General features: G+C 30.6%; 1 protein-coding gene and 1 long non-coding RNA gene across 3 annotated transcripts; both read right to left on the reverse strand.

Annotated features, from left to right (window-relative positions):
- Window positions 1–15104: 15104 nt before the first annotated feature.
- On the reverse strand, window positions 15105–16131 carry LOC130903002 (uncharacterized). The gene is made up of 2 exons (XM_057815285.1): window positions 15986–16131; window positions 15105–15916 (listed from the first exon to the last, which is right to left on the reverse strand). The coding sequence occupies exons 1-2, from the start codon at window positions 16118–16120 to the stop codon at window positions 15530–15532; spliced, it is 522 nt and encodes a 173-aa protein (XP_057671268.1). The 5' UTR covers window positions 16121–16131; the 3' UTR covers window positions 15105–15529.
- A 2973-nt stretch (window positions 16132–19104) lies between these two features.
- Window positions 19105–19529, reverse strand: LOC130903003 (uncharacterized). Of its 2 annotated transcripts, XR_009060497.1 has the most exons (3): window positions 19392–19529; window positions 19254–19322; window positions 19105–19186 (listed from the first exon to the last, which is right to left on the reverse strand). It is a non-coding gene; the product is annotated as an uncharacterized LOC130903003 (long non-coding RNA). The 2 variants fall into 2 exon arrangements; XR_009060496.1 differs by having other exon boundaries at window positions 19254–19529.
- Window positions 19530–24329: the final 4800 nt, after the last annotated feature.

A 24329-nucleotide genomic window follows, 5' to 3' on the forward strand; every position in this document is an offset into this window, starting at 1 on the left:
CAGACACCCCTAATGTTCATGAAATTATAATTCTACTTATGTTATAGTATAAAAGCTGATTTTTATATATAATACTTAGGTAATAATTAGATGATGTTTCCTCATCAGCCAGACATTTTTGATAGTTCCCAACCCCTTGCCAGACAATGATATAGGGTCGCTGAGGAGCGAGCGCGAGACAGTATATGTATGGTGGGTGCTAGTGAGATGGCGAGGTCTATTGCGATCTCTCAATAACAGATTATAAAAAAAACCAAATAAATAATACTCAAAAATTTAATTTAAAATATATTAATAACATTACAAGTTATTATAAAGCATAAAAAATAGATTGATGACATTACAAATTATTATTATAGTGTACTAAAGAAAATATTATTTTATTCATTATCATCATAATAATCAATGTTATCATTTTCTTCGTCACTGTTAGTCCATTCCATATCGTCGTCTTCTTCTTCTTCGTCAGTTTCTGTAGAAATATGAAAAAGTTAATGAGATAGTTTTCAGTTAATCTCTGACGAAATTTGGCAACTGATCACCTTCGAACCATTTAAAATGGTACTGATTATCTTCGAGAACCCAACCATTATTCTCGGGTTGATAAATTGTTGGAATTTGCTGATTTGCATTCTTCCAAATGCTAGACACATAGTTGGCTCGCAGAAATTGTTGTAGCAGCTCGGATTTACATGGTGGCAGACTGCTAGCATCAAAATTTCGTAGTTTTTCACGGCTAAACTCTTCATTAATATCTGAGACCTGATATGTATTAATGAATAGTTGAAGCCGTGCTGCATCAACATCAGTTATCGAACCGACATTGTATACCTCACATATAAACCGTTGAATAATATCAAAAGTGCTTTGTTGTTCATTACTATTTTCGAATAATTCGTGTTTACCGAATTTAATGAAAGCTATTTGATACTCTTCCGTTTTTTTTTTTAAATTTTAAAAGGCCTCAACTTTCCTTTTCGAAAAAATGCAGGATTATAATCACAACCTGTAATCGCATGGAATCCTGGTAAACTCTTGCAAAAAGATTTTCCTAACTTTACGTAAATCTCTGTGAGGTCTACGTATCTTAACTTATTCCCAGTGCCTATCAGCATCCAAATATGTGAATCATTTTGTAGATGGTGCATATGACCAAGCATGATAGCTGCAATGTCAGTGTCGACACTTTTGATCACAATATTTACTTGATTTGGAATACTGCACGCATGATAGACTATTTTGGTGTCAGCCTCTTCATGTTTTGGACATGATAACTCTTCTACAACCCTTGTTACTACTTTGTTAGAAGCATCTACAACAAAAGAATGGCACTGTTTAGAATTTATGTGAATAGTTTTATTTCCAATAAAAGGTATTATTTCATCACTGGCCCAATGCAAAATTAAAAAATCCACCAGAGCTTGTTTGAAATTTGAATTTTTCAATTCTTTCCCAAAATCACTCGGACGTGTTTGATCAGGTCCAGTTATGGTGTAGCTGATTCTAATCACTGAGAATGTTCGTAATCTTTGATCGATGGAGTCAGGTATTGATCAAAAATAACGTCAATTCTTAGCGCTTCGAACTTGGTGACCATTTGCAACATTTTCTTAGAAATGCCTCCAAACTTGTTTGGAACATTTCTCATGGTGTGTAATAAAAAAAACCATCAATTATTACGACATCTACAGTAGATGGTGCCTGATGCTGGACCTCCTTCTCCAAACACTTCATTAAGGCAGATTTATCCGTCTTACAAATAATACCATATACATGACACATAGATAAAGGCACATCAGTGATTGGGTATGATAAAATTTTTGAGATATCCACATTGTAATCCATTGAGATCCCCAGCATACGACCAAACAAATGTCGTTGAATTTTTACCTCTTCAATTGCACCACCGATTTTAATTTTCTTCTTTTTTTCCAAATCTTTTGAAAAATTATTAAGAGCTGTTCTTTTAATAGATTTTTCAAATCTACTAATGTCCGTATGACATTCAGAAACAAACGTATTCCGAAGACAATCACCATTTTTTTCAATATTAAGAAGAAATGACTCTACCAGTTCTGATGCAGCTTTACCAGATGAAATATTTATTAAATGATCTTTTGGTACGTCCGAGCTGAAGGGATTAAGAAACTGTCCAAATGTTTCAAGAAATTTCTTTAGATTTTTAATATTTTTCTGAATATTATGCTTATTCAAATCCGAAGAAACATCTTGGTGAGTTTGTAGTCCCAATTCTTGGTAAACGTAACTAATTACTGTCGATCTTACATCATGGTTTCGAGCACACCGTTGACGGGCTGAAATTGAATTAGTAAAGTGTATAACACCTGTAAGCCTTCGTGCAGCATCTGCATTGATAGTTTGCTCTAAAACCAGATCAATGGGTTGCCTTGAAAATAGCTTAGTTGTCCTTTTAATGCCAAAGTAACCCTGTTGAAATCCTTCAAATAAATCAGGATGGGTATCTGCTACTTTTATCAAGTTATCAACATATTTCACGGTCCATCGAGCATAATTCTGTTGATTACAGATAAAAAATAAATTTGTTATTTTAGGTAAAACTGACTTGAAAAGTTCGAAGTCTCCAACACGTATGCTTCGTGATAGTTGTAGGTAATGATTGATGAGATTAATATAAATTACATAAAATTGTTGAGTCTTTCCATACTCGCCATTGAGACTTCGTTGTTTATAAACACAGTAATTATTGATCAATTCTTTCAGCTCTTCATGTTCTATGTTAAATGATGATATTTTACAGTTTTGTAGACGGTGAAGTTCTTCAATCATATCATCTGTTACGGACGTGTTACTCATTTCCAGAAAATATTTAAAATGTAATATTTCTAATCCTAATGTCACCAAAGGGTGCAGTCTTTTGCAGCGATTGAAATGCTTGCCGTCAAGAAATCCATTCACTGAACCATTCGCCAATAAGCCACTTTCCACCATTATATTTGTTAGTCCACAGTCACTGATCACCTTACCAACTGCCTTGAAATAAGCCATCATGATGTGAAACGGTCCTAAATGTATAAATAAATTGTCATATGTAGGTTTTTCCGATGCTTGAATTTGTAGAGCGACTTTGGCTATAGCCAAGTCATATGTTACTTGAATGGATGATTGATTTAACTCTTCAGCAATTTTCTTACTTTGTTGCATGGTTTCTAATACTACAGAATTACTTGTTGGTGAGGCATTTATCGGAGTCAAATAAGATTTGTGTTGTTTGCAAGTTTCAATATCATGAATCTTACAGTTAAAACCAACCCACATTGGAATATCAGGTAATTCTAGTGCATGACTAATAATCCAGATATTATCAATTTCTGTATACAATTGTAAATTATTAGGGAGTATATGTTCAATTTCGTCAGCAGTTATCTGCAAATTACTTGTCATTTTTGGTTTTTTTAGATAGGGAATTTCTTCTGAAGCTATTGCCTCAAAAGTTCTTCGTCTCCTTTTCCTCTTCTGTGGTGAATTGTCTCTACTAGTGGGAACTGGTGCCTCGGATATTTCAGATTCCTCAGATGTATTGAATTCGATGTTCTGATAAATAATTCCGACGGTGTCATGTAAAGTGTCCTTCCCACTAGTAGTTTCAACAAAGCGGTCAAAATTATCATAAGCCAGTCCAGTACAAAGTTCAGGTGTTTTTTTAATTTTTTCGGGGCATAAATTTGACTTTTCAATGGAAGCATAGGTTGTTTCTGTTTCAAGTTCTTCGACACTTTGATAGCTGATACAATGACCATATCTGTTGACTATATCTACAATTTTTCTGCTACTTGTTAAACTCTTCAGAGTCATACCCAGCGTGATATGCTTAGATGTCTTGACTTGACCATTATGAATTGTATAAATAATATCTTGACAGTAAGATCGTACTTGACGAATACATTTTAAGCCACTTTTTCGTTTCTGTCTAGAACCACCTATGAGAGTAGAATAAAAATCAAATAATTCTTGCGGTATAGAAGCTTCACCTGCAATTAAATGCTGCGCTGAAAGATTTTTAGATGGTAATTTTTTCTTGTCTATTGTCAAAATAGTTTTTCGTAAGACTAATGCCGCTTTTTGGATAATATTTTCAGATTTTATGTTGTTCAATACTGTTTCGTCAATCGTCTTCATATAATTGGGTGCTATTATTTTTTTATTCCGGATTGTAAAGAATTTAACATTTTTGGAAAACTTCCTTATCAATTTTTTTCTTATAGGTGGTGTGCAGTAAAAGTAGTATCCATTTCAATGGAATTCTCTGCATACATTCTCTCCAATGAATCAGTATATAATTCATGTAAATAAATCAATAAATGACAGCGGCCATTGTTGATAATATCTTCTTCTATGATGCTACAAATTTCATTGAAAGATTCTTGGTGGTACTTTCGATAATGATGACAATCACTTTGAACAGATATTTTGGCCAATGAAGATATTTTATTATTAAAATGAATCCTACACTCAGTGTGATAGTATATTTTCGGACTTGCAATACTTTCCAATCTACTTAACAACTCATTATACTCTTTTTGATTTTCAATGCTAGACATTATACGAGACTGAAATTGGTTTTTATCACCTTCATGGAGTGGAAGCATTTTTGATCTCACTTATCTCTTTTTTTTATTGCAAAATAAACAATTTTTTTTACTTATATCAACACTGGTATCACTTTGAATCGAACTATTTACTTCTGTGGTTGCATTAGCATTTTCACTCACTTCTTCAAGGTTGAAGTTCTGTTGATTGAGAAGCTGAAGTCGGGTGTGATACAGTTAACTCAGACAAATGCGATGAACCTGGTATTGAATCGTCTGTTGATATATTTACGTCTTTAGATGGCTCTTTTTCTTGCTCTGTTTCAACAGTCTTTTTAGAATTTTTAGGTTCTGGGGTAAAATATTTTTTCATCAGCCCCGTGAATGATTTGTAACATTCCCTGTGATAACCACTCTCTGTATATTCACGTGGAAGAATGATGTTATTATATTTAAGGTTGTTTTTTTCGCAATTTTAAAATTAATTTACATTTTTTCAATGTCTCGTCAGAAAATAATATTATTTTACCACTACTTTTCTTACAAATAACACAAATTAATATATCACCCATGACTTAATTTTTTAAACAAAATCACTTTCATTTAAAAAATCACATAAACAAATTGTAAGCATATAATGTACGTATCATACACTAATAATATATTGAATATACTTTATAGTCTGTATATATTCGAAATATTTTATGTTGTAAATTTATAATAACTATTCAATTAATAATACTTGAAGATAGCATATAAGATTATTTTAGCTGATGTGAACATGTACTAAGAACTAAACAATACATGTACGCAGTAGAAATAACAACTGCGCAGTGAGGGATCGCAATAGACCTATCTCGCCATCTCACTAGCACCCACCATACATATACTGTCTCGCGCTCGCTCCTCAGCGACCCTATATCATTGTCTGGCAAGGGGTTGGGAACTATCAAAAATGTCTGGCTGATGAGGAAACATCATCTAATTATTACCTAAATATTATATATAAAAATCAGCTTTTATACTATAACATAAGTAGAATTATAATTTCATGAACATTAGGGGTGTCTGGCAAGGGGTTGCCACGATGTTAAATGTCTGGCAATCAATAACGTGATTTTTAATAATATTCTGAAGGTAATACCAAAAAATCACACTTTATGATTTGATGAATTTAGATCGGTATTTTACACACTTTTAGTACCGTTTACCTGCCAAAGCCACGGTAACCCAAACTTCATAATAGTCCATCGTTCTTACCTGTGTAGGGAGCATGCGCTGACAAACTTTCAGCTTTTATAAAATAACGAAGGTCTGGGGTTCACGGGCTCTTAGACTATTTTAATTATATACGAGATCCTTGGAGGTTTTAAGTTTTATTTTAACACTACTAGTAACTTTAAACACTACTACACTACTATATAACCCACAAAGTTACATATCATTACTATCGGTTATATAAGATCACAAGTGATTTTTAGGTTTCCATTATTTGCAAAATTACTATACAATGATTTCGCCATGTTTGTTTACTTAAATGAAAAGGGACGATTCATTATGCCTTCAAAAAACGAAAATTAAACATATATGAACAACATGGAATCCAAAATTAATATCGCCTTGTTAAATGCTGGTTATATGAATATCTTTGGCCACATTATTTAGCATCTATGTTAAAAATAAAATGAAAAATAATTTTTTTTTATGAAATAAAATTATTTATTGTTGGATATTTGAAAGGCCCGTGCGTTTTTTCAAGGCATCTTGTCCATGTTAGCAGTAAAAACCGTTTCCCTCTTGAAATTTAAGTCAGTGCAATGCTAAAAACGCCTAATTAAGATAAATTTTATACGGAATTATAGGTAACGTGTATATAATATATATTTATCTGCCATCTTATAAATTTTTATTTTGCTGATAATAACCCAATAAGAAAAAGAGTGATGTAATAAAGTTAACAAGTCCAAGTGAGAGAAAACATATATTTGATAGGGAGAAGAGTAACAGAAATATTATCAAAACCATTATAGGCAATGTTTATAAGGGTAACAGTAACATATATAACGCTACATTTGACCACTAAAAGGCTCCAACCGTGGATTTTTAAGTAGTTTTATAGTGGTTGCCAAAATGTTTCCGTTACTTATGGTTAAAACACCTAAGTTTATATAGCGTTACTAACCTAAGTTTTCCGTAACCTTTATATACTCCCCATTTAAGCTCTTTAAGGGTTTATTTATATATATCAAAAAAAAATTTTTATTGGGTATGGAAAGTTTGCTGAAGTATAATCAAGAATAGTACCTCATTTTTTCATATATTCTTTCATTCGTTTACTCGTATATTCTCCATCATTTCCAATCTTACTTAATGAACTTTTGTATCAAATTTAGTTTCAACCCTTTTTATGTATTCTATTATCCAGTCTGAGACTTAAGTTTTGTGTTCCAGTGAAAATATTATAACAATCTGAAGAAATCATTCATCAAAATGTATGTTTCCAATACCTTTTAAGCTTATGTCACATTTTGCAGATTTCATCATGCTTTGATCTTCTAGTTTTTTAAATGTGTACTCATCGCCTCTCATTGTGGTTATTATTATCGCTTATGAATACAGATATATTGATTGTCATTTCTCTTATAAGTATAGCTGAAAAATTTTTGAGTGACCTTACCTTTTAATTGTTCTGTATGTCCTTCATAAAGTTTAGACAATTTTTCAAATATTTCCGTATTATTTACCAGTACAGCTCATAATATGTGTTGACAAATGTATGTTTTTATATATTCATAATCATGAATACTACTCGGTACCTATGCGGTTTATAACCAAGTCCATAATTCTATATGCTTTTAAGTTATTCCACTTATTATACAGTTTCCAGAAAAGAGTATTTTGTTCTAATGAATTTTCGTTTTTAGTTTCGTAATCCGAATTATTTATTTATACAGTGAAAAGTTTCGGACCCATAACTTGTTGTTTTTAGTATTATTAAAATAAAAATATCCTTTTTATTGTTATAACTTAATATAAATGACAGATACGCAATAACCTAAACTGTCTAATCACACTAGAAGTCAACTTCACAAAACGTAATAGTTTGTTGACGTTTTCCCTTTTAATACAAAAAATACTGTAGGCAACGTTGTAAAATATTATTTTGGTTATAATACGTTGCCTAAAATATACTGTAATACCATTGTATAAAGAATATTCTTTATACAATGGTAATACTATTATTACTGATATAGGTAATTCTCCTATATGGACAGTTGGTATTACGTATATGTCTACATATTTTCATTTTATTTGTTTCAGATAGTTAAATCATCGTAACTATAGCGGTTTTGTTTCGTGATGTACAACGCGAAAAATCGTTTTTTTTTTCTTTTTTTTATTTCCGATATGTAACGATATCATTAATTGATGATTTCGATTAGTTAACGAGATAAACATTTGAAAGTGTTTGAATTTCAAAAGTCAACAATTGTCAGAAATATTTTTTTAAGTGGATGAAAGTAAGACGGTTAATAAGTGTTATTTCTATATTAAAATTATAGAAGTTTTAAAATGCCGTCGTCTTTGAGTAAAGAAAACAATTTGTATTACAAAAATTTGGTAGTGACAAAGTTCAATAACTGGTTGAAGTTGGTTAAGGAGAAGAAAAAACAAACTTATCAAGACCAAAACTTAACGGTATCGTTCCAAGCCCCAAAGGAGGAAAAAGATGCTAACGGTAAGAAGATTATCGTGACTCCTGCAGATAAGTTCGATTCGTCACCACCAATAAACTGTAGCGACGCCAATTCCAAGGAAGTTCTAAACAGAAAAGATGTGAAAGAGGAGAAACATATGAACTTTTCGAACGAGAGCTTCTTCGAGAAAATAAGATCACTTTAAGAATTTAGAAACGTCGGTCTCTACGTGTATTGCGACTCTTGCGACAAGTATAGATACCTGCCCGACGTGAAAGATCCCCTGGATCTATCTGACAAATGGTATTGTTGGATGAATCCAGATGGGAGGTATAATAGATGCGAAATCAAAGAAGAATCGATCGACGATAAAGAAAAGGAGCTGATGATATTTAATAAATATAACACGGGTAGCATCGTCTAGGCGAAAATCGAAGGTTATCCATGGTGGCCGGCTATGGTGGAAGATGATCCTGATATCGAGAATTATTTTTGCTTGAAAGATTCCTTAGAACCGGTAAGTCTAATATTTCTCTTGGTCACTTTCATTAGATTAGTGTTGTACCATATCATTTTTTTAGTTCATGTCACGTACAAGATGATTTTGTTTTAATATCGAAATTATTAAGTTACCTTACATGCAGGGTGATTTTTTTACTTATTCCAATATTTCATTTGGAGTGAAAATCGAAATAAATTTCAAGTTACCTTAAATAGAGTGCGATTATACATATACATATACATATACAGGGTGATTAATCGATTTTGATAATTTGAAAATTCTTGAAACGACACAAGGTATTCGATCTATGGAATTAGTCACACTGTGTATTGACGGATAACGATTATTTTCAGACGCACTACCATGTGACATTTTTCGATTCCGACGCGATGACTAGATCTTGGGTGAAGGCCGAAAATTTGAAACCGTTCTTGAAAAATATCGACAATTACCTTGAGCTGAACGTTAAATTCAATAAACTCAAATTCCGGATGGACGTAGCCGTCAAACAGGCTAAAGAAGCCATCGAAATGAAGCTGCTCGACAGACTGAAAAAGTACAATTTCATATATAGATATGCGAAATCTTCGAGAAAGACGAGGAGACAGAGATACGCGAGTGAGGATGGAGGCGATAAACAGAAGAAACGCGCGAAGTTGGGTGATGAGACGGAATCTTCGGAGGAAGACTACGAAGAAGAAAAGAACAGGAGCAAGAAGTAGAGGAGGAGGATGAAGAAGAGAAGGAGGACGAAATATGAGGAGAATACCAGAAAGATACTTTTGAGTAATGGTGTCATGATTTCAAGGAAAAATTCTCGTTCTAATTTTTGATAAAAATTTGTTAATTTTCTCAATAAAGTTTGTTAAAATATCATTTTTTTTTATTAATTTTATGCAAATTATTTTTTATGCCTAATTTCAACAGTTTCATGCCTTTTCCTTAAATTTCTGAAAAAAATTCAATTATATTTTTATTAAAACGTCATAAATATGAATAACTCCATGATTAACGCGTTTTTCTGCCGAACCAATCATTTTTATGCTCCTTGCCGTCAATTTGATGCCCAATTCCATTTGGAACAAAAACCTAACCTAGCCACCACAGGGAAGCCCAAGTCGATAGTGATAACAATTTCAAGCTGCTTATACAATAAAGGAGTGAACAGTATAAAATAGAACAACATTGAAATTGTATTAAAACATACATATAAAACAAACGAAGTAAAGCTAAATCCTAAAATATACACAGAACTTCTTTGAAATAAACAAATTTAGTTCTGTCTAGAGGTTGAGTGAATACATCAAGATTATTATCTTTGGAATTTACATAATCTATATATAACTTAGTTAATACAGGATGTTTCTATATTCGACCGATAATGCTTTACCACAGAGAGATCTCAATAAATGATTCATTTTGATATAGAAATACGAACCCTTACGGGGCCTAGTTGTTTAGACTGGAGCAAATTTTGTTTTAAATTGCCTGAATATTTCTAGTTGAAAAACTAATAACATTTTGTGGAGCTAAAACGATCTTTTTTTTTTTCTTTTTTATAATTTCAAAACTTTCCCATTTTCTGAAAAATTCTCGTGTTCATTGGCAAACAAAAACATCATCTAAATAGTTTTAGTTTGAAAATAACAAGGTATAAGACATCAATCACTATACAAAATAAGTCAAATTCACTTTATTTACAATCCAAATTACAAATATAACGATATGAATATTCACTATCTTGGAAATTTAAAATCAGGGATCTAATCAAAGTTTATTTCAAACTCTAGTTTCCATAGGTCATCCAATTGTTTTATTCTAATTTCACAAAATCTGGTTGTAATTATGAAGAATCAGCGTTCATGTCCAATTTGGTGGAGTTCAATTGAACTACTCATATCATTGGTTGTTATACTAATAGATGGAGTATTTTCCAAATTCACAGTAGTTCAAGAATCACTCATTTCATTTATTATTTATTCTGCCACTTTTTTATTTTATTCTGTATCCTTATATTTTAAAATTTCAGTAACTGTGTGTCCTCAAAAGTATATTCTTCCTCTTCTAAGCCTATCCAAAACATTATATCTCCATTTTTTGATTCTGCTTGATTGCGATTGGTTTTTTCTATCAGATCACCAGATGCAACATTTTCCTACAAAAAAATTTAGAAATTACTATATTTAAAAATGGTATTTTCATCCTCAAATCTACTTGATGAAAGACTGGCTTTTCCACTACATTCACTTCAGTATTGTTATTTGATTCTGAATTTGGACTTAAATCAACAAATTTTCTCACTTTTTCTACACTTCCTGGCTCTTGCATCTTCATAATATCAAGTTATTTATTGAGTTATGCATTTCTATGATGTATAAATCTTAAAAAATTTTCAAAAGCTTTTGTAAATCAAAACCTGACAAATTATCTTCGAATTCAATGGCATCAACAATTCTATAACTATATTTAAAAATCCATGTTGGTAGTTTTGGATGTTTTCACCAGACCGACCTGAAAAGTTTTAAAATTTCTATACAAAATCTGTTACACTGGGATTTTCTAGAAAACCAAAATAACTTCACATTTTTCAATAATTATTTTTGTCCTTACATCAAAATTAGGAGATAGTTACATATTCATTGAAAAGTTTAATCAAGACAGATAAAGTGTGTTAAGTAAATGGATTACAAAAACATCTGTGTGAAGATCAATTATAGAAACGAACACAATTATACCAAATCAGAAACAATTTTTCTATATAGAGAAAATTCTAATTTCAAATTAACTTCTGTTAATAATGTGATTTTTCATTATAAGAAACTTTTTAATCAAGAAAAATGGCAAGTAACAAAAGCACTTCTATACAAGTCTCATTATATTATTATCGAAAAAATTTGAGAGCATTCATTTGCTATTTTTCAAAGAGCATAAACTAGAAAATAATTATAATAATAATAATTTCAAATTGTTCACAGTATCCAGTACAAGATGAGTAATTATTGAACTTACCATTGAATTTGAAAGTTGTTCTAATTCAGTCAGAGTTATGATAGTCTTTTCTTTAAGAAATAATCCTTTGATAATTTGCAGTTATTACAAATACCAAAAACAGTTGATATCTTATAAATCACCTCATCCCTTTTGTTCAATACCTTTAGTGAGTTACTAATTCAATCAAATAACCATCTGATATCAAATTATACGCAGTAATATTTTGTTTGTTTGTTTGTTTTATACAAATCACATAGAAACTAGAGGAGAACATCGAAACCGGCAGTATAATAGTGAAAATATAATGAAATAATTATCACTTTTCCCCTTTTGTTTTCTATTATCATCTTCATTAGCCATTCGAACTATTATCTGATCTGGAATTCAGTCAGTATTGGTATTGCCATTCGTTTTTTTAATGCTCATTTGACTATTCTCAATTTGTCACTATGCAATTCAATCAAACGTTTATTCCACAATTGTATCCATTCGGGTTAAAGATCATTTTTGGAGGTATCTTCGGCTCCATTTTCCAATATTTCATACTTATACAATTCGAAATTATGTATGATTGTATCAATCAAGTTCAGAAAGAAATCATTTTCATTTACGTTTCAAACGATAAGCATTCTTACATCTTATTTGAACGTTTTAGCTAGTCTCCATTATAGTCTATAATATCTCAACCAAGTCACATACAACCAGAACTTTTCAGGACATTTCTCCATAACTCGTTTAGTTCGATTTGCAAATATAATGCTTAATTTGTAAAAAGTGATTAGATTGGTTAAATGATAAGTGCCTTGAAAGTTCTTATTTAAAAACAAGTGATATGATAAGACAAAATTCATTTATTAATAATTTATAATAATAAACAACTCAATGCAAAACTGTAAAGATATTCACAAAAAAAAACATATGTATTTCTTTCGGTACGAAGAAAAAAAATTCTTAAAGTCAAACTCGATAATGAAAACATCAATTTCTGGTGAGAAAAATAGACAAGCTACAATTGCTTCATATCGCCTATGGAGTGTAGAACTTGTTAATAAAGAAGATATTCAAATACTTGCCAACGTCTTAAAAGCATTTAGCTTGTTTAAATCATATTCATCAACATAAAACATTGTGGTGTGTCCGTGAGCATTTTCAAATACACAAGTACGTATAGGTATATTAAGTTCAAAACTCTGACATCAATAAGATGATGATTATGATGGCAAAATCAGATGAAAGAATACGACATGCAATATCAAATTACTTAGTTAAAGGTGTAGAAAATGTGAATAATTGTATACCTACTATAAGAATCCAAATTTAATAAATATATACATTTTCAATCAAAATTTACTTCATTACTTAAACTGTATTTACCTAATCTTCACGTATAAAACTTGAACATAAGTAAGTTTTACAACTAGATACAAATTCCGTTCCTATCATTAAAATGAATTCCGAAGTTCTTTCGTTTGGAACTTTGGTTTACTTTGGCCTTGGACGAATAAAAAAGATGAACCCAGCTGACATGTTTGAATATAATTGAAGCCAACTTACAGTAAACCTCAATGTTGTCAGATTTTATAATTTATTTGTTTATTATCTGGATGCATGTTACGTTCCAAAAATATTTATTTATACATCGTAATATTATTAAAAACCAATGAGAATCTGGCTCTAGTTCTCACTAAATTTGGTTAATTGACAATATTCCCCACAATTGATCTAAACAAATATGAAGAAAATAATTTTGGCGAGAATGTTTATGAAAAAATATAAGCTATGCAACATTGCTATGTAACTGTATTCGTTTATGCTTTTGATTTATCTAACATAGAATGTTTGAATGAAATAATATCAAATACTAGTTTTATTTGAATACAAATTTACTATAGACATATAGGTTTTTAATGAAGATATGCTTATTTATTATAATTATTAGTCAATTTAAGTCAAAAACAAGATAAATGTATTATATGAAGAAGAGCCATGTTGAGGAAAATGATGCTGAAAACAAAAAACATGAAACAGAAAAGTCAAAAGTGTAAAATGAAGAAAGAACAAGAAATAAGGAAATGAGAAAGATAAAATTATGCCCCATCGCGTCATTTTACAACAAAAACAATCATAATTCATTAACAAGCTCAAAAAATCTTAACAGCACTTTAATTCATTTTATTGTACAGAATGTTAAAAAGAAAACTTCAGGTGATAGGATACTCGAATGGATATCGGCTCTGGAATAAAATTGAAATACATGATATAAAAATAATAACTAGGATATTAAAAGATAATGAAGAAACCAGAAGTCAAAACAAGATGAAAGTAATGTGAAGTAGAGCCAAGATGAGGAAAATGATGTTGAAAACAAAGAACAAGAAACAATAAAGTGAGAAGTGTGAAATAATATTGAGGACAACAAGGAACAGGAAATAAGGAAATCAAAAAGAAAAATTTCTGACCTATTGTGATTTTCCAACAAAAACAATAATAATTCCTTAAGAAGCTTGAACAATCTTGACAGCACTTTATCTCTTGATAGCCACCGTACTTCACAATGAAGCAGGAATACTTTGTGATCACTTCTCATTTCATCACACAGAATAGCAAAAAGTCGGGATTGCTTAGGCCGTGACTTAATGAAAGTACAACTTTCAGTTCATAGCACGAGAACCATCAGTCGTCCATCCAATCCTTTTTGTCCGTTTTATTTCTTTATCTGTAATTAAATCTTCGAGATATTTAAAAATCAATAACGATAGGCGATATTATGGAGTGTAGAGAAGGAGGAACATCTCTGGGTTAAAAAATGTGAGCTGATTTTTGATGGGAAAATAGGTGGCGCTGATTATAGAGGGTATTCGCTTGAATTTTACGCGCTGATTTGAAAATAACTGTATGGTAATGCTTTAAATAATGCACCGTGATAATGAAATTACTAGTATTAAAATAATGAAACGATTAACAAAACAGAATCTCGTTAAATTAACTTTATTATTTAGCTATTTATTTGGTTTAGATAATACATATATTCTAATATGAAAAAAAGTAGAATCATGTAACAATAATGAAATAGTATAAAAAAAACATTTTGGTTGATTAAAATAAAATATTGAATTTTATCCGTAACTGGTATAATAATTATAGCGATATAATTAGATCAATAAAAATAATAGAATAATAAAAAAATATATTTCGGTTCATAAAAATAAAATATTGAACTTCATTAGCCACTAATATATTAGTTATAGTCATATAAAAATATCAATAAGAATAATAAAATAATTGAAAATAAAACATTTTGGTTCATAGAAATAAAAGAATTCTATCCGCAACAAATATAATAATTATAGTTTTGTTAAAATATCATTGGTAATTAGCTTATGCAAGCAGGTACAGAAATATATCAAGTTCTTAATAAAAAATAAAAATCTTTTTTATTTTTTTTCCCTATATACTCCTTGTTCAATGTTTTGGCCAAGAAATGTCCTCTCATGGTTAAATAATAAATAATAATCTCTCTTGTTAACAATAGAGAATGTTCGTGGCAACCAATTTTGGGCAATTGAATTTGAGTAATTCGATCAAAAATCATTTGTATAGTATTCCCTTCAATTCCCTTTTTCCCAACAACATCCAAAACTGTATTTTCTAACCGGCGAGTTAATTCAAACAATCCCTGACTGGGATATGCTAGGCCGTCATACAAGGACAGTTCGTTGATTAATTCATTTTGTTGATTCTCTTCTACCGATCCAGCCGAAGATAAAGAATCAAAACAATTTTTGCAGAATTCGTATTTTTTTTTTCATTTTACGGGACACATAGCCAGCCAAATATGCTAATACTTGTTCACTAGTATAAGTTACATTATAGTCATGATCTATGAGCTTGTCTTCATTCTCTCGAACAGTCTTAGGTAAATTAATTTGGTTCAAATCTTTGGAGTTATCATTATCACTTGCTTCTTTTTGACCCTGTTCATTTCCATACATAAGAACCTGGTCACCTGGCAAAGCACAATTTTCCAAAGCTTCATAGAGTTTAAGAATCCACTCTTCATGAGAAAACAGACAGAATAATCTGAAAACTTGCAAAAACAATTTCGCGTCTGGGTGCTCGTTAGATCCACAGCTGTACCTCATTATTGAAAAAAGTTGCTGAAATTGATAGATACAAATATAATAAATGCTTACAATATTTCTAAGTAATTACAAAATCTTTATTACCTCTAGATAATCCTGTGATAGACGAGATGTCATAAAGTACTCAAAGCCACATTCATTATGCATCATATCAGTTATTTCAAGTGTTGAAGCTAGTGTTACTTTAAAACCCACTAATGTACTTTCAGAAAAAGGCATAGAATCTCCTAAAATTTCCATACCAGACTCCCATTCTACCAAAAAATCTGTTATAGCCTGCTAATTAATAATATATATATTAGTTTATATTCACGAAATGTATGAGTTTCTTCAAGTATATATATTTTCGATTTAGTAAACTTCAATAATAAATATGTTATAACGTATGTAACTACCAAAAAAAAACCAGAAAAAAAAAATACTACTGAAACCAAAGAATAATGAAACCCAACCATTGTTAATTATCAAACTATATTCATTAAGTTTACTTATTTTTGTTATTTCTCTTACAAGTGCAGGGAAGTTTTTTTTTTTGATTTATAATACACATACACTCAAATTCAGTAAATGATAATGAATAAAAAAAATTTATAATAAACCTCATATGATAGGGAAACTCTCATTTTTTGGTATCCAACGGGATCTAAATGGGTTGGAGTTAATTTATGAGCAATTTTTAGATTCGCACCCTGATAATTTTCGGCGAAATAAGGCGTCTATAAACCATGTAATAATAAATTAATACATTTTAAAATTCGTTGCTGTTGAGTAAGCATGGTTTCTATAAATAAATCTACTAATACTATTTATGTTACCACAAAAGCTTCCTTCTCCATCAAGCTATTACGGAAGCATTTAATGAGATGCGCAAAATCAGAAATCATCCATAACTTTTTTTTCATCACATGGATGAGGACAACTGAGCTTCTTCTCGTCAATTCCAAAAATCTTCCACACAGCACGATTCCCTTGTGCTCCATCACTTGTAACTGCATCCACATGGAATCCAGCATTACTCAAAAGAATAATACATTCTAAAATTAATTTTTGCAGAATTTGACTGGTCACCGCATTTTTACTGATAAAACAAGCTAGAGCTTGAGATTTTCCTCCTTTGAATGGCACAAATTGAAAAACTAGCGCATGATCTCCTACTGTATTTTTTAAATTATCAGGTGTGTGATCACCAAGGTTCACCAATCCTATAAAATCTTTAGTATTTGTATTGAATGAAACGCCCGAAGCTAATTGCATCTCATCAATAACTAATTCTCCTCTTCGATCAGATAATGGCATATTCTCACCCCTTTTTTTCATACACTCAAATAAAGCAGATTGAAATCCATATACTGAACTATTTAACCTCCTTATGTATTTATCAAGCGTTGATTTTGTTGGCAACGGTAGTATCTTTCTTTTCCTCAACATTTCATACAAGCTACTGCTTTGAATCGTATTAATAAACATTCGTATATCCATTCAAGCTTATATCGACGACCTTTAGAATTACTTTTTTTAGCCATCTCAAAAAAAGTAGTAACCACAAGTCGCTCAGATTCATCTAATGATTGAATTCTTCTTTGGAAAGATTTATCACTTATCTGAGTGTATTTATCCTTTATAGTTTTTACAACAGAACGTAATTTTTTGGTCAGAAAAAAATGGTAACCGCGATAAATAAATGAAAGTTAATTTTGAATTGTCAAAAATCTTGTCATTTTTTTTAAGATTGTAACTTAAATTGGCTGTTTGTTATTATACTTATTAATTGGCAATATTTATTATGCTATTTACAGAAGCTTGACAAGTTCCCAAATGCATGCACCAATGAAAAGAAATTTATGAAAAACAAATTTAATCTCATCAATCAATAACCGATTGATGGGATACATAAATTCATCTTCATTGAAAATTTAAAATATACTTAAAAATTATTAGAGTATCCTGTGATTTAAAATTTGCAGGCTCAAATAAAGCATACACTTTGCGTTGTAAGCAAACATTTATATTTGTGGAAATTCCGATTGCATATTTAATTATGCAATTTAATTCATATGAACAATTGATACACCTACATATATGTGCTATATATAGCTTTAGCGTAGAGAAATAATATTATGTACAATTTTAAAAAAACATTTTTTTGCTTGAAGTTTTAAAGATAAAGTTTTTGGAATAAATTCGCATTGTTCTGAAATTAATAAGACATTCGATGATAGTTCACCTTTTTCTGTAAGCGATTACATTTGTTTTTAAGTCGTTTCAGTGTTATTTGAGATTTGTATTTTTGCAGCAGTACGCTGTGTAGCTGCTTTAGTGAAGAGTCGATCACGAAGAGTGCGGCATACAAAACATCTCGGATTCCGTGGTAGCCGTTTATAATTGTTCAGAATGAGACCGGGACAATTTCCAGAGACGCTACAAAAATATTGCATTAATATTATTTGTTTTTACTATTTACAATGAAACATTAGAGTGTTGATCTTTATTGGTTGAGCAGCTAAAAATTTCAAGTCTATACTTTACCTCGTTTCTTCAATTCCTGTTCCTTCACAAACGGGTGTTCGCTTCACTTCTTCAAGAAGCTTAGAAAGATCTGCAGAAGTAGTAACTTTCAAGTTTAAGCTGAGTTGTCTTTTCTTCTTGAATAAAACCTAAGAAAATACCATTATAAAATAATTACTATTACTTCAAATACAAATTGATGATTAAAAATAATTACGACCGTAAAGCTGGAGTTATAAAGAACATATAGTTACCATTACTGAAAAATCATCTTGTATAAAAACGCGAAATTTTTCGGTTTCCCTAAAGGGATCAGTATAAACAAGTACTAATTGGTTATCATAAAGTATATAATACCAATACTCAGGCATCACACTCAAAAAAGAGTCCAACAATTCCTTAATATTCCTAGGAGTCTGGAAAAAAATTAAGGATCTGTAGAAAATTTTGGTATATACTTCAATCATGAACCTACTCATACATCAAGCTTTAACTAACATTGTTTGAATCGATTTCATTTAAAAAAACTTGTTCTGCATCAAATCTTGTCTCTACATTGTTCACAGCAATTTGCATCTTGTCTACTGGTTGATCAGGTATACTATTTAATGATGTTTTATGTGAAATAAATTGTGGATATTTATCGTCAGAACTTGCAGTTTTTCGGATTTTTATCAGCGAAGGCGAGATCTTTTCGATTGATGTTGACGCTGGTTTTTTTCTAATGTTAATACGATTGTCCAACTGTTGAAAAGGCTTTCGCACATTGATGGTTGGCTTCTACGAAATATTTATTAAAATTAATTAAAATTAAATTACTGCTTAGTTTTTACTTTAAACCTTATACCTTTGAAAATTTATCGTCATTTATTATTTTAACCGTTTGATAGTGCAGGTTTTCTTGATTTTCTGAAAGCTACATTTAAAGTTAGTACAAAGTTTGTAATATCTTTGAAAGTCAATGAAATTTTCTATAAAACTTTACTTCAATATCATATTGTCTTGGCTGTAGGTTAACTGGTACAGCATTTGGCAATAGGGTCCATCGTTTCAATTCATATTCTTTGATTATTCCACCTGAATAATCAATCTTCCGCGATTTCACAATATCTTCTTCTTTAAAATGATAATCGCATATACAATGATGTTTCGTTAAAGTCATGTTCAAAATAGAAGACCATTGTGCTAGCAGCATAGCGTCCTATGAAAAAAATTTAATGATTTTGAATTAACGTCACTGTGTTACTTATTATTTTTCAAATTTAATGAGAAATCAATGTTAATCAACAAATATTTTGGGAACATGGATAAATAATTATTGATTTTCCTCTAATGAATTTTGCTTTCTAACAGATTCAAACATGACTTACCTTTGGTATTCCAAACAGACTTGCTTGTTTTATATTTTGAGATGAACAAATTCCACGATCTTTTAAAGAACCACTTATACATCCAGAAATACAACAAGTTTCACCATGATTTTTTATATTCTTTTTTTACTATTTTTTTAATATTTTTAAACGTTGTTTAATTCTTTTCACCACCTACATAATATTCTGTTTTCGTTAGTTTTTAGAATCTGAAGCTAGTTTCAGATAGTGTCTAACTTCAGATCTCAATCCCATAGTACAATCAGCGCCACGTATTATCCCTACAGAATTTAGACCATATTTTAAACGTACCGTCCATAAGAGATGTTCCTCCTTCTCTACACTCCATACTGTTAATGTAAAACGGTCGATTAAACTCAGATTCTGGTCCACATTTCTTAGAAGCACATTTTAAGCATTCTCCAAAGCAACCATGGCATCTTAAATTCAAGCAGTCACAAAAATCTATTTCTAATTTATTTTCATAAGATGTCGTTATTTTTCTGCAATTTGTACCCTAGTGTCTCTGGATGTCGATAGACTTGCGGAACCATATCGAAATGGTATTTTTCATTTATTTCAATCGGTGTCTTATACTGATTCGATGTCGGTAAAATTGCGGAATGAAGTCGCTATGATCTTTCTCTATTTATATTAGTTTGTGGAAAATTTTGACTGGATGCTGTAGGTCTGACGGATTTAAATCGGATTGATCTTTTTCTTGAAAGCATCTTGTGAGATTTTTCAGTTTGTGGTTTAGTTGTAAGTGGATATAGACATGGAAGGCTAACGTTTTCATGCAGTGCTCTGACTCTACTGGATATTAGCGGGATTGCGGAAGTATACCGAGACGTCTTAACAGGACATCTTTTTTTCCTTGGAGGTTTATAGTTATTTTCCTCTTGCGGTATTAAATTGGATTGATGTTCCTCGTTAAAGGTTATCGTTATATTTCCCAATCTGCACATTAGTCTTTTCTCAATGAACGTTGCACTGGTAGCTTCGAATCGAAATGGTCTTTCTTCATTTATTTCAGTTGCTGTCTCATTTTTACTCGATTTTTGTAAACTAGTGATCTGACAGTAAACCTGTCAAAACAATGTTGTCAAATTTTACAATTAATGTTTATTATCTGGACGCATGTTACGTTTCACAAATATTTATTTATAAATCGTAATATAATTAAAATCAATTGATCTAAACAAAAATAATTTCAAGACCAAGAAAATAATTTTGGTGAGAATGTTTATGAAAAAATATAAGCTAGGCAACATCGTAACGTATCTTATTCGTTTGTGGTCAAATGGCTGCCATTGTTTGAGTGGAGTATCAGTGGAGTAACGCAAACTTATTTGTTGATAAATCGATTAACTTTTTACAATATAAAATTGTAGATTTTTAGAAAGCAGACAATTTTCAATGGAAGAAAATCCTGGAAAAATATTTTTAAAAAAGAATGTGTAATTGATAAAAGAATTAGCTTATTTACAGAGAATATTGTTTTAGGGCAAAAAGTTATGTTAAATTTGGGGATATTAAACCGGCTACTTCTTAGCAGTGTTTAGACTCAACATCTAAAAGATATTTATTGTCTGTTGGAAAAATTTTGTTAATGCATACTTATTGCTGATTTTGTAGTTTACATTAGTCTGAAAGATCCGCTTCATCCAAATTTTTAGAAATTTAATTATTTCACTCACCTGAAACTTTAAGTGTTTCTGAAAGTATGAATAACTTGTAACCAACAAGAAAAATGTTCTTATAATGTCATTGATATTAAGGTTCCAACAAAATTAGAAACTTTGCAGGAAATCTCAGCAGTTCTGATTTCGATACACTGATGAAGGCCAAGAAAAAATAGGAGTATTCTGAAAAATAGAGTGGCTGTTTAAAGAAAATATCTCTTCAAATTAAATTCGAAATCTGTGAAAAAATAGGTTTAACGGAAATTATTGATAAATCTGCCACTCAGAAAGCCAGAAAGATTATATTATAATTAGGTAATTATAATGATTAGGTACCTAGTCTGTAAACTGTAGAACAACTGATAGATATACTTTTTGTTGAGTATTGAGTTGGTACTTTTTTTATGCAAAGATAATAATATTGTTTGTTTTTTATTTTGATAAAGTATTTCGTTGATATTATATAAGCTGGCCAAAAAAATAATGTTTTCAATTTTTATTTGCATTTTTACTCATGAATCACCTCTTCACAATGATTGTGACGTAGGAATACGATAAAAATTCGTAACTAACTAATCTATTTTTTTCCTAAAAACTGAAAAATGACAAAACTGCAGATTAACTATCAAATTAAAGGCATTTGACCTTGAATAGGAAAAGAATTTAGCCAGCGGCGATTGATAATACAGTGAAGTCGCAGCCTAAGCAATCCCGACTTTTTGCCATTCTGTGCGATGAAATGAATGAAAGTGCTGTCAAGATTGTTTGGGCTTGTTAATGAATTGTGATTGTTTTTGTTGTAAAATGACGAGATGGGGCATAATTTTATCTTTTGATTTCCTTATTTATTGTTCTTTCTTTCTTCATTTTACATTTTTGACTTTTCTATTTCTTGTTTTTTGTTTTCAGCATCATTTTCCTCATCATTGCTCTTCTTCACATTACTTTCATCTTGTTTTTGACTACTGCTTTCCTCATAATCTTTCAACATCCGAGTAATGATTTTAACTTTATATTATTCACCGAATTCCACATCTCCATGTATTTCAATTTTATTCCAGAGTCGATATACAATTTTTGAGTATACTATTCTGTGGAGTTTTGTAGGTAACTAATTTAACCATATGACTGGAATAGGGAAATATAAAAAGATTTTCTAAAAATTAAAACTAAGACTAATATGTCACTTGAACAATATCTAGACACTCAAAAATATTTCACTCCAACAAATCTATTCAAAATGCTTTCTCAGTATTTAGTGAACAAAGGCAACAATTTTATCGTAAACGAATACAGATAAATAGCGATGTTGTCTAGCTTATATATTTACATAAACTTTTTCATCAAAATTATTTTCTTGGTCTTGAATATATTTTTATTTAGGAAAATAACGATAAACCTCCAAGAAAAAAATCATGTCTAGTTAAGATGTATCGGTGTAATTCCGCAATACCGTCAATCTCCAGTGTCAGTCAGAGCATTGAATGAAAACGTTAGCCCTCCAAAAAAAAAAGAAAGTAAGATTTGATCTCGAAAATATATCTATATTCACTTACAACAAAACCACAAACTGAAAAATCTTACAAGATGCTTTCAAGAAAAAGATTAATCCGATTTAAATCCGTCAGACCTACAGCATCCAGTCAAAATTTTTCACAAACTGATATAAATAGAGAAAGATCATAGCGACTTGATTCCGCAATTTTACCGACATCGAATCGGTATAAGACACTGATTGAAATAAATGAAAAAAACCATTTCGATATGGTTCCGCAAGTCTATCGCCATCCAGAGACACTAGGGTACAAATTGCAGAGAAATAACGATATTCTTCCACGAAGAACATCAATCCCGTTTGTTGCGGCAATGCCGTCAAAATCTTATGAAAATAAATTAGAAATAGATTTTTGTGACTGATTGAATTTAAGATGCCATGGTTGCTTTGGAGAATGCTTAAAATGTGCTTCTAAGAAATGTGGACCAGAATCTGAGTTTAATCGACCGTTTTACATTAACAGAATCATTTATTTACATTCTGAAAAGGTTATCACAAACCTTTTGATGAAGTAATAATCTTAATTGAGTTTTTTAATTGTTTTGATGAAAAAAGTGTACATATGTGTTTGAAATTGAAGGTATTTAGATTATTTTTTCATATAAGATACATGAATTTTTTTATAAAAATTTCAATTCTTGTTGAGCTCTCAAACTATTGATACGTTTACTTCCGTGCCCTTGCTGTTCTTCACGCGAGTTTTTTTTGACATATAGTTAATTCAGATTTAATCAATATATTCAATGTTTATAAAAAAAGTTGTTTAAATAACTTAAGCAGTTTGAATAAATTATTGTTAGCAATTGTTTGATGTTTAGATATAGTAATAAAACAACACTGCGTATTGACATGTTTCAGTTTGCAGGCGAGAAATTCAAAAAGTGATGGACTTATCGATCTGGCTTTGTAAATACTACTTGGGTAGAGGTGATTCATTCATTAGTATTAGATATTGCCAACCTCTTAAAAGCATTTAGATTGTGTAAATCATACTCATCAACATGCATATTTAATGCATATTCTGTATTTTATAACGATGTCTGAAAGAGCCGCCTCATCTAAATTTTCCTAAATTGAATTATTACACTATTCTAAGAGTAAGACTCTTGTAACCAACAAGAAGAATGTTCTCATGATGTCACTGGTATTGAAGTTCCAATAAAAAAGAAACAGGAAACAAACATGAATACTGATGAATTACCCGAAGCAAAGGACCTATTGGGTACTACATTTTGCAAAGACTTTGTGGTAGCGAAAAACTAATTTAATAAAAAAATGCGTCGAATTTATTCATGAAAGTGGGGACAGATTTT

This window comes from Diorhabda carinulata, chromosome Y (assembly GCF_026250575.1).
Source record: "Diorhabda carinulata isolate Delta chromosome Y, icDioCari1.1, whole genome shotgun sequence".
NCBI classification, from domain to species: Eukaryota; Metazoa; Arthropoda; class Insecta; order Coleoptera; family Chrysomelidae; genus Diorhabda; species Diorhabda carinulata.

Coding starts and splice junctions, on each gene's coding strand:
- LOC130903002 (XM_057815285.1), bottom strand. CDS start 16,120: ATGCCTTTTTCTGAAAGTACATTAGTGGGTTTTAAAGTAACACTAGCT. Junction 15,917..15,985: donor TATCACAGGATTATCTAGAG/GTAATAAAGATT, acceptor TATCAATTTCAG/CAACTTTTTTCAATAATGAG.